The sequence below is a fragment of the Delphinus delphis genome, chromosome 19 (genome assembly GCF_949987515.2).
Source record: "Delphinus delphis chromosome 19, mDelDel1.2, whole genome shotgun sequence".
NCBI lineage: Eukaryota > Metazoa > Chordata > Mammalia > Artiodactyla > Delphinidae > Delphinus > Delphinus delphis.
This window is the reverse complement of record NC_082701.1, coordinates 48,617,389-48,634,120: the sequence shown is the minus strand read 5'-3', so window position 1 is coordinate 48,634,120 and position 16,732 is coordinate 48,617,389. Positions and strand designations below refer to the sequence as shown.

Sequence of the window (16,732 nt, the reverse complement as noted above, 5' to 3'; positions counted from 1 at the left end):
GGCCAGGGCAGAGCGGGCCCAGCACCAATGGAGTACATGAAGAGTGTGCACCAATCCTGTGCCCACTGCTGGCTTAGGCCCTCAACTTCTGGCCTGATCAGTCGCCTGGACTTGAGTTTTTTCAGCTAAGGAACCTGAGGACAATGAGGAAGGAACACCAGGGCCTGGGGACGGCCCTGAGTTCTGATTCAGCTCCGGGAAGGACAGGTGGAAAAAAGCCACGCCCCTCCCTAAGCTCTGGGCCTCCGGGCAGGGCAGGCAGATCCTGGCGCACTGTTGGCATCCCTGTGCTCCCCTTCAGGCCACACTCCACTGATCTCCCTCATCTGGGCTGGAAACAACATAAAGATCAAGCCTCCTGGACGCCACGTGCCATTCCTACTTCTTGGTTACTTTCGCATCAGCCTTTTAGGCACCTGGTGTCTGGGCTTCGCCCATGGACGACACAGGAGACCCCTACCCAGGGACACAGAGCCGGGCTGCTGTCTTTCTGCTCACCTTCTGGGGCACCACATGTACAAGGTAAACCACTTATTCTCACTTTCTGAAACAGCAGAGCAAGGAAGTGGTTGAGATGATGAGTAGTTGGGTGTCTCGGGCTACAAAAGGGGCTGGAGCTGGGTGTGTGGAATTTCAAGGCCAGCGTTGGCCCTCACCTCCCCGCATCCCAGAGCGCCAGGGCCTCTGAACGACAATCCTCCAGGGACAGCTTCTCAAGCCAAGCAACAGGCGTGGCCAGTAGCACTCCTCAGCCGCCCTGTAAGAGGTATCTCTGATTTAAAGAACTCAACCCCACCACCTTCCCCTTACTGCTCCCCACAACGAAGAAAATTCTTCCCCCAGCTCAAGTGATACCACAGCCTACCCGCTGATGTTAGCCCCAAACCTAACATCCCTCTCTTTTCCATCACCCACTACCAGCTCTAAATTAGCTGGAATTTTCTCACATTACCTTGGTCCGATCCAACTGGTCTTCCTGCTTCTACTCAGCTCTCCTACAATCCGTCCTCCACACAGCAGGATAATCTATTAAAAGTGCAAGTAAGATCAAGCCTCGTCCCTGCGTAAAACCCTCCAGTGATTCCCCATCACAATCAGAATAAAATTCAAACTCCTGATCTCCCTGAGAACAGAAGAGCCAGGCCGCCCCGCCCCCAGCCGACCCACTTCAGTGCGCATGCGCCGCGACCCGACCTGGAAGAGGCAGTCTTCAGAGCCCACGTGTTCGACAAGCATGGCGGAGACGGAGAGTACGGACGTTGCTGAGCCTCCGGCTCCGGGAGAGGCCCCGAAGAGTGGCGCCCGGCCTGTCGACCGTCATGGCCTGCTCAAGCACAGCCGCGAGTTTTTGGATTTCTTCTGGGACATTGCGAAGCCGCAGCAGGAGACGCGGCTTGAGGCCACGGAGAAGCTGCTGGAGTATCTGCGCGCAAGGCCAGAGGTATGGTGGCGGGACCTGGGACGGGGCTGTATAGCTCCCGGCAAAGATGTAGCGGCGGGCCCCAGGAGTTGGGCCCGGGGTTATGTGGTCGCGAACGTGGAGGCCCAGGTGAGCGCGCGCCGAGGAAAAGGGATGAGCGGGTGCCGGACGGTTCTTTTCACCGCCCCACCTGGGGATGTGCTTGGTTCCTCAGGGATCATCCGAGCTGAAGTACTCCCTGAAGCGCCTAATCACTGGGCTCGGGGTCGGACGAGAAACAGCCCGGCCTTGCTACAGTCTGGCCCTGGCGCAGGTGAGGTGGTGCTTCCTGGAATGGGTTCAGCCTTGCTGATCAAAACGGTGGGGGAGTGAGAAGGGCAGATGTCCCAGCTGTAGGAGAAGTGGCAGCTGAGAAATTGATGGGGTGGCATCCGAGTTGATGGGAGGTGTCTCCACGTGGACGCGGAGAAAACTGCATGAGCACGGCCTGTGTGCAGAGAAGCCCAGGCAGGTGCAGTGGAAGGTTGAGTTCGCTTTGGGGTACATGGGTTGACCAGCCTGAGGTACATTAACCGGGGGTAGTAAGCTTTGGGGTGAGTTCTCTTACCTCTGCAGGGTTTGGGGCCCTCTTCTCCCAAGGGGCACTTCAGCTAATTATAGGCTATCTCTAAGGAGTCTGAACAAATGGAAGGGCTGTAGAGACCTGGTCCTTGAGGGTCTGCCTGGGGGGAGCTCAGAGCAGGCTGTGGGGACGGAGTGTTTGGGAATCGCAGTCGAGCAATCTAGCGGCCCGAGGAGGTACTTTCTGAACCCCAGCTGGGCATGGGGTAGGGAGGCAAGATTCAGTTCCATTCGCAGCTGTGTTCTATCATCAGCACTGCTCAGAGGCGGGTAGGCAGTTTCGGAGGCATCCTTGGGCTGGGAGCAGGGGTGGCCTCTGGGCAGAAGTTGAAGGGAGAAGTGGGAGGAGATGGAGGCCTTTGGGATGTGGCTGGGCCGCTCCCCCAGAACCCCTCCTTTCCTCCTGGCAGCTGTTACAGGCTTTTGAAGACATCCCCTTGTGCAGCATCCTGCAGCAGATACAAGAGAAATATGACCTGCAGAAGGTTAAGAAGGTGAGAGTCAGTGGCCCCGGGGAGGTCAGCGGCCCCAGGGTTGGGGAACACTTGGATCCTTCTCACCAGTGCCTGGAATCCTTTTCTAGGGGTTGGTGAGACCTGCTCTCTTTGGAAACCTGTTTGGGGTGCTAGCCCTCTTTCAGTCAGGCAGGCTGGTGAAGGTAAGGGTTTTGGGGGTATGTGGAGTGGCTTGGAGTGGTGGGGGGAGGGGGCATGCCCTGCTCACACCCTCTCTGCCTCTGGGGGTACCAGGACTCGGAGGCACTGATGCAGTCGGTGAAGCTGCTGCAAGTCCTGGGCCAGCACTACAGCCACTTGCAGGAGCAGCCCCAGAAGGCCCTGGTGGACATCCTCTCGCAGGTACGGGGCCTGGGGTACCGCTGCCTGTTGTAGAGGGAAACGGAGACGACGCGAGTTTACGCGTGGAAACACAGCACTGTCCTGCGGAAATGTGTGTGGTACTTGACGTTTTGTAGTAACTACATTTAAAAAGTGAGAAAGAGGGGCTTCCCTGGTGGCACAGTGGTTAAGAGTCCGCCTGCCGATGCAGGGGACACGGGTTTGTGCCCCGGTCTGGGAAGATCCCACATGCCGCGGAGCGGCTGGGCCCGTGAGCCACGGCCGCTGAGCCTGCGCGTCCGGAGCCTGTGCTTTGCAACGGGAGAGGCCATAACCGTGAGAGGCCCGCGTACAGCAAAAAAAAAAAAAAAAAGTGAGAAAGAAATAGGTGTGGTTTACTAGACTAAATAAAACATGTTACTGTGTCTAAAGTATTAATGTGCAGTCAGTACAAAAAAACTGTAGAGGTAGTTTACGTTCTTTTAAGTTTCCAAAATCCAGTGTGTTGAACACTCGGTGTATTTCCATTCAGATTAGCACATCCTAAGTGCGTGGTGTGCACATGTGGCCAGTGGCAGCCATATTGGATGGTGCCGTTTTAGAACAGTGCCTGGCATGTGCCCGGTGGGTTCAACGTGTTTGCCATTGATTTGGGCAGAGCTGGCCCCTCAGGGGCCCCCACTGCCCTATGTGGGAAATGGAGGTGGGCTGGTACCTAGAATCCTTTGCTGCTGAGGAAAAGGCAGGGATCGGTACATCCCAGGCCAAGGCTTTCTGCACAGCCCTGGCCACAGAGCCAAAAGGACCTTCATGTGGGGCACGTTGTATAAGAAATGGGCTAGTTCTGCAAAACCCAAGAGAGGAATAATTAAAAGTGTGGTCCAGGGCCAATTAGCATCAGTGGGGTGCTTGTTTAAAACCCAGCTTCAGGGACTTGGGAACTTGAGCTTTCTAAGGAACACCCTCTGATGCCTGGCAAGGTGGATTGTGGCTGTCCCTCCTTGGGCTGGCAGGTGGAACGGGGCCCAAAGGACTCACCCCCTGGGGAGAGACAAAGGGTGCTATGAGGGAGGCCCCCATCCCTCAACCCATGTCCCCACGCCAGGTCCCAGAGGCCATGTTGCAGGAGGTCCTGCCAAAAGTCCTCAAGCCCGACTTGAATTCAGTACTTGGTTCCCCTGAGCACCTGGAGCTCTTCCTCTTGGCCCAGCAGAAGGTGCCCAAGAAGCTGGAGAAGCTGATGGGACCGGTCAACCTGTTCTCAGATGAGAGCATCCCCAGGTGTGAGGAAGGCGGGGAGATGGGCTCTCTGGGCCTCGGGGCTGCCTCTCCATCCACGGGTTTGCGCCATGGCCTGGGGTCGGGTGTCCATGTGGCCCCAGGCACCTGGCCCTGTCTGTTTAGGGAGTGCCCCCTGAGTCCCCTCCGCCTTCCTCTGCAGGCTGGTGACTGTGCTGAAGATGGCGGCCACCTCTGTGAAGAAGGAACGCAAGCTGCCTGCTGTGGCTTTGGACCTGCTCCGCCTGGCGCTCCAGGAAGACAGCTTCCCACGGTTCTGGAAGGAAGTTGTGGAACAAGGGCTCCTGAAGAAGCAGTTCTGGCCGGCCAGGTGCGTGAGTGCTTGACCTCTCTCCATCCCTTCTCCCAGGTTTGTTAAGCAGGGATGGGCCAGGGGTCCGAGGGCTCTGACCAGGCTCTGTCCTGCGCCCCCTTAGCTACCTGTGTTTCCGCCTGCTGGGCGCGGCCCTGCCCCTGCTGTCCAAGGAGCAGCTGCAGCTGGTGATGCAGGGGGACCTGATCCGCCATTACGGGGAGCACATGGTCACTGCTAAGGTAGGCGCTGCCCCCTGTGGCCCAGCCCTGCCAGAAAGGGCCAGGCGACTGGGCTGCTTCCTGCCAAGAAGTTGGGGTTGGGGGGGGCCGCCTCTGGGGTCAGCTGGCTTCCAGAAGAGAGGGTTGCTCTCCTCTCCATGTTAGTGGTCCTGCCTGGGATGGGTAAGCACAACTGCTGTTGGGAGGGACCTGGGACCTGGGTGTCCCTTCTCTCTGTGTAAAGTGAGCTACCTGAGGGCAGACCCCCGCCCCCCGCAACCCCTGCCTCTATAGCTGTATACCCCTCCCCCCGCCTCTATAGCTGTATACCCCTCCCCCCGCCTCTATAGCTGTATACTCCTCCCCCCGCCTCTATAGCTGTATACCCCTCTCTCTGCCTCTATAGCTGTATACCCCTCTCTCTGCCTCTATAGCTGTATACCCCTCCCCCGCCTCTATATACCCCACCAGCAGTCTGTCCAGACCTCCCTCCACCCCCAGCTAGTGCTACAGTGAGAACAGCCATCATCACCGATGCCGTTTTGAGCAGTCTGTGCACCCCACACTAAGCTAAGTGCGCCACAGGAGAATCAGCTGGTGGTTAAGAGCACGGAATCCCGGACCTGGGTCGGCCAGGCTCCCTCCTGACTCCACCGCAGCTGTGTGGCCTTCCGCAGCTTGCTTCCTTTCTCTGTGCCTGCTTCTGCTTGCCCGTGAGATGAGAGGAGCAGGACCCTCCTCGGTCACTGTGAGGATGACCAGGCTCATATTGTCCACAGGCGCTTAAAGCAGTGCCCTGTTCACAGGAAGTGCTGCTGGGTTTGTTAGTAGCTCGTTTCATCTTTATAACCAGCTTTGGAGAGCTGCTGTTCCTCTCTCCTGGGTGAAGGACAGGCTTAGAAAGGACAGAGCAGTAGTTAAGTGCACGGACTGGGGGGCCAGACTGACTGGAGCCGGATCCCAGCTGCACCACGTGGAGCCCCGTGACCCTCAGAAGTTACTTGCAAGCTTTTTTGTGCCTCGTTTTCTTCATCTGCAGAAGAGAGGGGCCCAGGGCCAAGGGTTGTTACAAAGATTAAACTCTGGGGCGCCTGGGCAACCCAGCTGGTACAAGGGAGGGGCTTCCTGGGCCTCAGTATAGCCTGTTGTGGAAGAAGCTGGGGCACTGTTGGATCCCTCCTGGCTGGTGACCCCGGTGCTGTGCCCACCTCTCGCAGCTCCCGAGCCAGTTCAAGTTTGCTCCAGAGATGAATGAGTACGTGGGGGCCTTCCTGAAGGGCTGCCAGGACGACCCCGAGCGGCAGCTGGCCCTGGTGGTGGGCTTCACGTCCGTCACCAACCAGGGCCTCCCCGTCGTGCCCACCTTCTGGCGGGTCACGCAGTTCCTGAGTCTCCCCGCCCTCAAGGGCTACGTGGCTTGGCTGCGGGACATGTTTCTCCAGCCCAACCTGGACTCCTTGGTGGACTTCAGCACCAACAACCAGAAGAAAGCCCAGGACGCCTTGTTCCACGGGTGAGTGGGCCTGGTGGGGAGGGGCCTGCTGGCCCCAAAGGCCTGGATCCTCCCTCGCATGGTACCGTGGTTCCCCAAGTGGGGAGCGGTGGGGAAGATCTAAGCCTTCACTCTTTCCTTTTTGTATATAATATATATATATATTATATATTTACTTATTTTTGGCTGTGTTGGGTCTTCGTTGCTGCGCGTGGGCTTTCTCTAGTTGTGGCGAGCAGGGGCTACTTTTCGTTGATGTGCGCAGGCTTCTCATGGCGGTGGCTTCTCTTTTTGTGGAGCACGGGCTCTAGGCGTGTGGGCTTCAGTAGTTATGGCACGTAGGCTCAGTAGTTGTGGCTCGTGGGCTCTAGAGCACAGGCTCAGTAGTTGTGGTGCACGGGCTTGGTTGCTCTGCAGCATGTGGGATCTTCCCGGACCAGGGATCGAACCCGTGTCCCCTGTGTTGGCAGGCGGATTCTTAACCACTGCACTGCTAGGGAAGCCCCTGAGCCATCGCTGTTAAAGGCCTCGGTTTTCTCATACGTGGCCCCGTGCTGGTGATAAGGGCGTTGGGGGATCTTTATTGGTTTTCCTGTCTCCAAGACGGGGCAAGGGAGCACTGTTTTCACCACCTCTAAACGGCTCCCGGACTTGCCTCCTGCCCACAGGCCGGAGCGAGCCGTGTTCCGGCTACGGAAGTGGCTCATCTTCCGCCTGGTCAGCATCGTGGACAACCTGCACGCGGAGAAGGAGGAGACCTTGATTGAGGAGGTGGCCAGGTATCGTCACGAGATGTGCTTGAACCCCACCTCCCCACGGGTGCAGCGGCCTCTTGTCTGGAGCCAGGAGCCTGGGGGTCAAGTTGTCCCTGCCCCTTAGGCAGGAGGAGATTTAGGGGAACTCCTTGGGGGAACCCTCGGAAGGGGGGTCGTAGAGGCTTGGGCTGGCTCCACCCTCCCCAGGCGCCTTTGCGCGTCGGCAGTTTTGGGGGGTCCTCGCCTCTGCATCTGCCAGGCGCCCCTCCCACCCTCCCCAGGCGCCTTTGCGCGTCGGCAGTTTTGGGGGGTCCTCGCCTCTGCATCTGCCAGGCGCCCCTCCCACCCTCCCTGCAGCCCCAAGAGAGGCAGAAGCGGTGGTGCCCTGGCCGAGGCCACACAGCCTCACATCTTGGTTGTGAGGGAGGGATGCTGGTGCTCTCCCTAGTCCGGCCTGGGCTCTGTTCTGCTGGGGATCCAGACCTGAGAAATGGCCGTTCTCTCATCGTTGCCACCTGGCACCAGGCCCTCGGTGAGGGCCCGAGGATGGGCTGCTCAGAATGGTGGCACTGACTGAGGGTAACACGGGTTATTCTCCCACCCTCCCTCCCTCCCTCCCTCCCCAGGTTTTGTTTTTTCCACTCATTCTTCGAGACAAAGAAGCCCATGTCCCAGATCCCTGAGACCGAGCAGCACTTCTCTCACCCCCTGGACAGCCGGACCCGGGAGGTGGTGGGCAGTGCCTTCTTCAGGTGGGTGCTGGGCAGCCTGGGAGAGGTCTGAGGGTGGGCAAGTGGGCAGGGAAGGTGGCCTCGGGGCGCTGCTCCCTCCAGTTTGAAGCTGCGGCCCAGTGGGCCACAGTGTGGGGCTTGGGGTGGGGGGTGGCCTTGTTCACCAGCCCAGCCTGTGACCCTGACCCCGCCCCTACCAGCCTGCTGCAGACCCTCAGCACGCAGTTCCGGCAGGCGCCGGGGCAGACGCAGGACGGGCAGCCCTGGACCTACCACCTGGTGCGGTTCGCAGACCTGCTGTTGAGCCACAGCCGCAACGTGGTTCCCCTGGTGGCCTTCACCACGCAGCAGCGCCAGGCCTGGGACCGGTGAGGGTGCAGTTGCCACAGCATGGGCGGGACACTGGGGTACTGACGCTGGCCACAGTGCCTGAGGGTGTGCCCGTCTCCCCCAGGACTCTGAAGACTCTGAAAGAACTGGAGGCCCAGTCCTCAGAGGCCAAGGCCACTGCCTTCCAGCACCTGCTACTCCTGGTGGGCATACACCTCTTCAAGGTATGCGGCCTGGAAGGGAAGGGGTTACAGACCTGGGGTCCGCGGTGGCCAGGAGAGGCTCTGGAGTGTTGAAGTTGGCAGGTTTCCTAGGCTGACTGCTGCGGGCTGGAATTACAGCCCAAGGACGAAATCACTGCACCCACTTACTGGGCCCCAGCTACCTCCTGAGCTTTCCCAGGCAGTGTCCTTTGTTTGTAATGCCCACAGTTTTGAGGCAGCCGTGTCCTCTGTTTGACAGGTGGGGTAACAGACTTAGGTAAAGTAACTTACCCCAGGCCATACAGCTGTTGGCTAGGATTCAAACATAGGGATCTGACTCCACTATCCCACAGGGCCTCCCAAAACTGCCTTACTGACCAGAGGTGATGGATGTAAAGAAGAGGGGCTCTGGCTCTGGGCATACCAGTCACTGATGGGGGCAGTTCTTCTGTCTGTCAGTGGTCAGTTAGAAGCGGGGTCCTGACTTTTCTGTCTGACTCTCGCACTTCCAGAACCCATAGTAGTGGGTTGAGGGTAGCGTGTTTCTGTCTGGTGCTCCCCACGTGGGGTTCTGTGCCCTGTCACTATATTCCTTACATTGTCACTCATACTCTTTCTCATGACAGGTCCTCTAGAACCAGTTTTGTCTCTTTTTCTATTCTTTCCAGCAAGAAACTTTGACCACGTTTGGAGTTTAGTGCCGGCAGCTCTTTTGAGCCTCATGGTTTCTTCCCGGCTCTGAACCCTGGTTTCTCTGAGGGTTTTCCTCTTGCGTTGTGTGGGCTGGCTCTTGTGGGGCTGCTTCAGGTCTTGAGTAGTCTGAGACGGGACTCCCTTCTGGGAGTTTTTGCTTCCAGGTCTTGGGCACTCAGCCCAGCTCGTACATGAGCTGTGTGGATAACGATCGGTCTCGATGCCCCTTCCAGTGCTTGGCACTGGGCCTCTGAGGGGCCTACCCAGACCCTGGGACCTCCGAGCTGGACTTGGGTAAACGGTACCCAGCCACAGCCAGGAAGCTGGAGGCAAAGATGGCCGGGGCTTGGGCCCTGTTCTGGCCTTCGCTCCACCACCCCTGCCCCCAACACTGACGCTGCCCTGCTGCATTATGGGGGAAAGTCTGCCTTTTTGGTACCGACAGTCACACAGGTTATTTTCAACTCACCAGTCGGTGGCTGGAGTCTGGGCTTATTTCCCTATCAAGATGGGTTTAAATTTGTTAAGATCAATGATTTTCAGGTCTTTCTCTGTAGCAATGTTGAGCTGGTGTGGGAGGAGAAATCTAGAACTGCAAATCAGGAGGCTGGGACCTGCTGGTGCCCTGTGGTCCTGACCAGGCCAGCCTTGTCAGGCTCTCCACTGCTCTGGCAGCGGTGGGCAGGTTGGGCCTCACGGTCTCTGAGGGCGCTCAGACCCCGTGCCTGCGTGTTACTTGTAAAAGGTCATCAGCTCTTGGGCTGCCCCTGGGGTCTGGCTGGGGTCCTCTGCTCTGGGTTGTGAAGGTGACTGGAAAGGGCAGTCTGGAGTCTTCTAGGCCTCAGATGCCAACTCCTCCCACTTGGCCACCCCCTCTTCTGGCTCAGCAAAGGCTGGGAATGGGGCCTGGCTCCTGATTTCTGTCCTGTCCTGCACAGTCCCCCACAGAGAGCTGTGACCTCCTGGGCGACATCCAGACCTGCATCAAAAAGAGCCTGGGGGAGAAGCCCCGTCGGACCCGTTCCAAGGCCACCAGTGGGTCATCGTCCCGGGGGGGTGGGGGGGGCAGGCAATAGGGACCCAGCATGGGGCGCTGGTGCCCTGCCCAGACTCAGCCCTTTCCCTGCTCGCAGACCCGCAGGAGCCGCCGTGGGTGGAGGTGCTGCTGGAGGTCCTGCTGGCCCTCTTGGCCCAGCCCAGCCACCTGATGCGCCAGGTGGCCCGAAGTGTGTTCAGCCACATCTGCTCCCACCTGACTCCACGTGCCCTGCAGCTCATCCTGGATGTAAGTTGGGGCCTTTGGGGAAATGGGTCCCGGGATGGGGCTCTCCAAGCGCTGGGCTGCACTAGGGCTGCCTCGTTGCCACCTTGTCCTGACTGTAGCCTGCAGGGTGGTCGGGGGCCTCCTTCAAAGTCTCCTGCTGTGCACCCTGACCCTGGGTTTGCCAAGAGCTGACGGGGTTTATCAAGGAGGCACTGGAGGGAGTGGCTTTCTCTCCTGGGCTCCATCTTCCTCCCTGAAATGGGGACCTTTGGCCGAGACCGGACGGCCATGGTCAGGGAAGGCAGTTGAGAGGGCCCAGGGGTCTAAGGTGGGTGAAGGGGCCGGGCCAACAGGTGCATCAGCCATCTGGGAATCCCGGCAGGTGCTAAACCCCGAGGAGAGCCAGAATGAGGACGACAACGTGGTGGTTACAGACGCCTCTGAGCGGCAGTTGCTGGGGGATGCGGAGGTTCGTGCCAGCGAGGGGCGGGGGGGCGGGCGGGCACGCGGTGAGTGGTGGAGAGGCATGACGCGCGGCCCACCCACAGGACGAGAGCTCGGACGACGGCGAGGACAAGGGCAATGAAGACTCAGAGAGCGACGAGGAGGAGAGCAATGACGAGGAGAGCGACGAGGAGGAGCGGGACGGGGACGTGGACCAGGGCTTCCGGGAGCAGCTGCGGGCGGTGCTGCAGGCAGGGAAGGCGCTGGTGAGCAGGAGCCGGGCTGGGGGCCCTGCGTCCGTGTGCGTCTCCTGCACGAGGCCGGGCCGCTCACGGGGCATCTGTCCCTCAGGGCGGAGCTGACGGCGAGGACGACGACGAGCTGGGGGATGAGGCCATGATGGCCCTGGACAAGAACTTGGCCAGCCTCTTTGCCGAGCAGAAGCTGCGCATCCAGGCCCGGAGGGACGAGAAGAACAAGCTACAGAAGGAGAAGGCACTGCGGCGGGGCTTCCAGATCAGGGTGAGCCCGCGAGGCGGCCCACCCCCACCCTCCGTCCCGCCTCCCTCTGCTCCCGTCCCCACACCTGGCTGAGCCCACCCTTCCCGGCTACAGGTCCTGGACCTGATCGAGGTGCTGGTGACCAAGCAGCCCGAGAACCCCCTGGTCCTGGAGGTGCTCGAGCCACTGCTGCACGTCATCCGGCGCAGCATGCGCACCAGCAGCGCGAAGCAGGAGCAGGACCTGCTGCACAAGACGGCCCGCATCTTCATGTGAGCGCGGGCGGGCCCCGGGAGCCGGGCCTCTGGGGTTCCCTGGGTAGAAACGGTAGGAGCGGGGAGCCCCGGGGGCCCGCATCATTCGGGAAGTCTCACTCAGCTCTGCCCCGCCCGTGTGTTCTGCAGCCCTTAGCACGGGGCCCCCAGTCCCATCCCTGCCCTCGGGGCCACTGAGGCTGGGAAACCCGATAGGGCGTCCAGCGGCGACATTCTGGGCCTGTGGCAGGGGCTGGATGGGAGACGGTAGGGGCACCTAACCCAGGCTTGAGGTGCCAGGGAAGGCCACCTGGGAGAAGTTTAGGCAGTGCAGGGAGCTCCTCAGGCCCAGAGGCCACAGGCGGGGCAGAAAGGCGTGTCCACACGCGTCACACGGGAGCTGGTCAGGCGCAGCAGAGGCGAGAGGCCTCGTGGCCCGGCCCTCGCAGTACTGGGAGCCTCGGAGGCATTTGCAGCCAGGAGGCGGGCGAGTGGGTGGTGCTAGAGCAGGGAGCCCAGCAAGAGAGTCGGCGCAGCGTGGCAGGGGGAGCCCTCCCTGTCTTCTAGAGAGCAGAGGAGGTGGTGGAGACAGAGGGGCCTAAGGACTTGAGGTGCCGAGTGCGTAGCACAGAGCAGGTGGGGCGGGGCAGTGGACAGCGCGCCCCCGCTCACGCCCCCTGCAGGCCCAGGTCCCACATGCTCATCTAGTTCTCCCTCCCACTCTGCCCAGGCCCGAAGGGTACTGAGCGCGCAGGCCCTGGTTTGTGTCTTACAAAGAGCCTGGAAGCCACCATCCCCCGGGGGGCGGGTGTAGATGGGGCTGTGGCCAGGTCGGGGTGGTGGCCCGTGGTGGAGCCTCACCCAGGGAGCTGGTTTCCCTCCGGCTTCTCCTCAGGGCCCATCTGCATGTGGTCCCGGGCCTGCCCCTGCACCCTTGGTCAGACCCCTTTCTTTAGGTGTTTGTTTCCTGCCAAGCCCCGGCGTCCCTACCCTGGGGCTTGGCCCTGCCGTGGGGCGGGGTGGGGGGGTAACATCGTGACCACCCCCACCCCGCTCTCCCCCGCCAGGCACCACCTGTGCCGCTCCCGGCATTACTGCCGCAACGTGGGCGACCGCGTGGAGACTCTGTACGCCCAGCTTGAGCGGCTGGTGCAGCAGGCCGGTCGCCAGGCTGACTCCTCTGTCTGCCTCTACTACTTCAACGCCTCCCTCTACCTGCTCCGGGTCCTAAAGGGCAACACTGTGGGCAAGTCCACCTGCAAGGCCCAGAAGAAGGAGAAAGCCGCCACTGACGCCGGCACCCAGCCCCAGGGCCCAGAGGTGAGCAGGCGCTGGCCCGGGAAGGCTCAGCCTGGAAAGTCCAAGCCGGTGGGAGCCAGTCCCAGGAGGCGGCGGGACCATCTGCCCATTTCACAGATGGGAAGTTGAGGCTGTGCCTTCCCCGGGACCCAGCTTTCAGCCTTCTGAAGGCAGCCCAGGCTCTGCTCCCATGCCAGGGCCCCCTCTCCCTGGCATCACACCAGCTCTCTCTCCCACGGTGCAGGCTGCCAGCTGCTTGGATTTGGGCCTCGTGACCCCGATCTACTCATCGGCACTGAGCTCCTTCCTGACCAAGCGCAGCAGCCCGCTCACGGCTCCCATGTTCCTCAGCCTCTTCTCCCGGCACCCGGTGAGTTGTGGTGCCAGGCCGCCCCCTTGGGCCCCTGCTCGGCCCAGTCCTCACAGCCTAGCTCACAGCCCATCACTCCCTCCGCAGATGCTCTGTAAGAACCTGCTCCCCATCGTGGTCGAGCACGTGGCAAGCCACACGCGGCCCCGCCATCAGGTAAGGGGCTTCCCAGATCCCAGCTGAGGGCTTGTCTGAATTGCCCGCTCGACTCCTGGCTGGCTGGTTAGCTATTTGTGAGGCCTGGGAATGCTGCCCTGGGCGGGCCAGAGGGTGGGCCCTGCCCCTCCGACCTGGCCAGCCCCGCCTCCATTGTAGGCCCAGAGCAGCTGGGGGTGGGGGGCCCTTCCTGTGTGGCCCGAGCCCACCAGCTCCTCAGAGACCGTGCTCTGACCTGCGCAGAGGAAGCCCCGGGCTGATGGGTGTAGGCCTGGGGGCGGGGGTGGGACGAGGGGGCTGGCGACACAGGAGGAGGACGCACTGAGTGAGTGGAGGGCCAGGAACCCTGTCCGGCTGACTGACAGCCCTGGCTGCCCCCCAGGCCTCGGTTCTCCCACCTGCCTGAGAAGAAGGGGCAGGGGCAGGTAAGGGCCCAGCCCAGAGCTTCTGTGGTGACAGCGCCTCCCGCGTGGCCTATTCTAGTGCCCAGCAGGCTCCTGGAGCTCGTGGGGTCCCCCCCTGCGGTTCCCTCAGCCCTGGCCCAGCGTGCCGAGGCTCCTGGTCACCCCATTCTCCACCCACCCCCCAGGCCCAGGCCTGCCTGCTGCTCCAGAAGACCCTGCCCACGCGGGAGCTGAGGCTGTGCTTTAAGGACCCCGAGTGGGAGCAGCTGCTGGACCAGATCCTGGCGAAGGTCACCGAGGTAACAGCCACGGGGCTCCGCTCCCCCGCCCACTGGCAGTGGTGCTCTGGGAACCAAGGGGCAAGGGTTGCTGGACCCTGCGCCTGGGGGTGTGTTGGGGGTCCCCCCAAGGAGGCATTTCTCTCCTCGGCGCCCCAATCTCTTCATGTGGGCAACAGCAAGGCTTTGGGCAGCTCTCTGGAGGGGCTCAGCCTGGCTGTCTTCTCCTTAGACCCTGCGGACGCTGGGTGAGGCCGAGACCAAGTCAGGGCGCCAGAAGGAGCTGTCTTCCTTGGAGCTGCTCAACGTTCTCTTCAGGAACATCCATCACGAGGTGAGCCTGGGCGCGGGAGGGCGGGCACCACGCAGGCAGGGCAGGCAGTCTGAGCAGAGGTGAGGGGGCAGGTGGGGAGACAGGTGGGGAAGGTTCTGGACGCTAGGCTCAGGAATCTGGGCTTCGTGTGAGGGGCGAGGGTGCCACAGCCAGTGCCGGGGTGGGGTGAGCCGGGGGCTGTCCCTCTGCTCCAGTAAGAAAGCCGAGAAGGGGCTGGGAGGGCTGGCGACCACGGGAGGACGCGGCTGTGAGCGCGGGGCACGGGTTTCTGGGCCTTCGGAGGCGGGCCAGGTGGGTGGCGTGTGAGATGCTCAAGGGGCCGCTGTGGGCAAGGCTCTGGTTCCTCCAGTCTGGCCCAGAGGAAGAGGTTTGGGGGTTCTTAGCGGAGACACTTGATCAAAGCCCAAGTGCGGGATAAGCTTCCAAGAGGGGGCTGCAGGGAGCAGACAGGGCCAGGGCTTTGCAGACCGGCAAGCGGACCTGAGAAGCCACGCTCAGAGGGGTAGTAAAAAGCCAGGAGAGAGAGGGGTGTTCTGGAAGCCAGTGGATTTGAAAAACAACCCATTCAGTATGTGACGGGGAGGGGGAGATAGGAGGAAAGGCATTGGCAACCCTGAGGTCACTGCATGGGGCACCCCGGAGGTGGGTGGGCCTTATGGGCTGTGGGAAGAGAACAGAACATGGCACCTGGGGCTCTTTTTTCCTTGCAACGCGAGAGAGACTAGGGATGTACAGGCAGGATTGGCTGAGGGTCCAGAAGGGGGGTGGGCTCACAGAGTGGCTCTCACCGGGCAAGGGTGGGAGGACAGGGGCCAGGAGCCAGGGAGAGGCAGGCCATGCCTCATATCACCACTGCAGCCACAGCCTTCCTGCCCCTCTGCAGAAGCTGACAATGGACCTGACCGCTGTCCTGGGCGTGCTGCAGAGCCAACAGCCGAGGCTGCAGCAGGGGCTACAGCAGGGGGCGCACTCGGCCGGCTCCAGCCGCCTCTATGATCTCTATTGGCAGGCCATGAAGTTCCTCGGAGTCCAGTACGTTCGGGGAGAGGGGGCCCCCACCTTGGGAGGGGCTGGGAAGACCCTCACGTTGCACACGTCCTGGTGTCTGCACCGCAGTGAGGGAGCTTTGGGCAGCTTGGGGACCACGGACGCGGAGGTCAACCCTGCCCTCACCACATACTTCTTTCCTTTGCTCACTTCCTCCCAGGCGTCCCAAGTCAGAGAAGAAGGATGCCAAGGAAGTCCCTAAGGCCACGCCGAGCCCCATTAGCATGAAGCGGAAGAAAAAGGGGTTCTTGCCAGAGACCAAGAAGCGTAAGAAACGCAAGTCCGAGGGCGCCACGCAGGAGGAGGCGGCCAAGCCCTCAGCCGCCGGTGGGGACCAGCCCCCCAGCACTGGCAAGAGGAAGAGGAAGATCAAGCACAAGGGCCCAGCCCAGTCCCAGGCGCAGGGGCTGCCTGCCTCCAAGAGTCCGACCCCAGAGCCCCCTGCCACGAGCCCCAGCAGCCCCGCCAAGACCCCAAAGCCGCAGAAGAAAAATCGGAAGCTGTCCCAGGTGAGCAGGGCCACCCCCGTGTCTCCTGAGTCCCCCAAGGAGCCTGCTGCCAAAAAGCGTCAGAAGAATCTGCCCCAAAAGGGGGTTTCAGGCAAGTCGCCGCAGTCCGCACTGCCTCGGAGAAAGGCCAGGTTGTCTTTGGCCAGCAGGAGCCCCAGCCTCCTCCAGAGCGGGGTCAAGAAGAAGGGGCAGCTGAGGAAGGCGAAAAAGCTGTGAGTGTCCCCATCTGCCCTAGAGACTCCTATTTTTTCACCACGATTTTAATACACAAGCCACTGTCTGAGATTCTGCCTTCCGCGCCGGGGGTGGGAGGTCTGCTGCCAGCCTGCTGGTAGGTCCTGCCCTGCAGGCGTGGCCTCAGAGACCCCAGCCCTGGGCTAGGCCCTGCCGCTGCTCTCAGGCACAGAGCAAGCTTGGGACCTTGGCTCCCCAAGCGGTGTGGGCCAGGCCCAGGGCTCTGGTATCTGGCGGGTGGGGTACAAGTGTGACCATGCCTCGTACCCCCCAGGCTGCTTTCCTGCGGGAGCCACTGGGGCGTGACTTAAATATCTTTATTTCTTCATTTACAAGAGGAATATATTTGGCTTCTCTCTTAAGACTCTGAGATTCACAGTCAGCAGCTCTAAAAAATAAAGGAGCAGTTTGGCTTCCGGAAGGAAGAGGAAGCAACACTTGGACCTGGTTCTTGTACAACAAGAAAACATTGCTGGGGCCCCAGTTGAGGCCAGGCTGGTCTTTGGGGGAAGCCCACCCCTTGGTTAGCCCCCCCACCAGGGTGCCCCAGAGCTTGGTGGGGAGGGGGGCTACACCACTAACTTCCCCACCATTGAAGCCACGCCAGCCCTTCAACTGTGGGCAGAGAGCACTAAGCTGGCTGGCCCTTAGGGTCTCCTGCTGGCCACACGGGGCCACCGAGACCAGAACCACCTTGATTCCAGCAGAGGTACCGGGAGGGAGTGTGTGACGCAGAGGGGATGTG

General features: G+C 61.1%; 1 protein-coding gene across 1 annotated transcript; it reads left to right on the top strand.

The window, feature by feature from the left end:
- The first annotated feature begins 1,224 nt into the window (after positions 1–1,224).
- MYBBP1A (MYB binding protein 1a) lies at positions 1,225–16,437 on the top strand. The gene is made up of 26 exons (XM_059997529.1): positions 1,225–1,441; positions 1,635–1,733; positions 2,452–2,535; positions 2,625–2,699; positions 2,791–2,898; positions 3,983–4,158; positions 4,319–4,486; positions 4,593–4,710; positions 5,907–6,202; positions 6,850–6,960; positions 7,563–7,688; positions 7,868–8,035; positions 8,122–8,221; positions 9,832–9,928; positions 10,027–10,178; positions 10,540–10,626; positions 10,706–10,867; positions 10,953–11,123; positions 11,217–11,374; positions 12,424–12,676; positions 12,900–13,025; positions 13,113–13,181; positions 13,771–13,884; positions 14,096–14,197; positions 15,081–15,229; positions 15,405–16,437. The coding sequence occupies exons 1-26, from the start codon at positions 1,235–1,237 to the stop codon at positions 15,967–15,969; spliced, it is 4,041 nt and encodes a 1,346-aa protein (XP_059853512.1). The 5' UTR covers positions 1,225–1,234; the 3' UTR covers positions 15,970–16,437.
- The last annotated feature ends 295 nt before the right edge of the window (positions 16,438–16,732 follow it).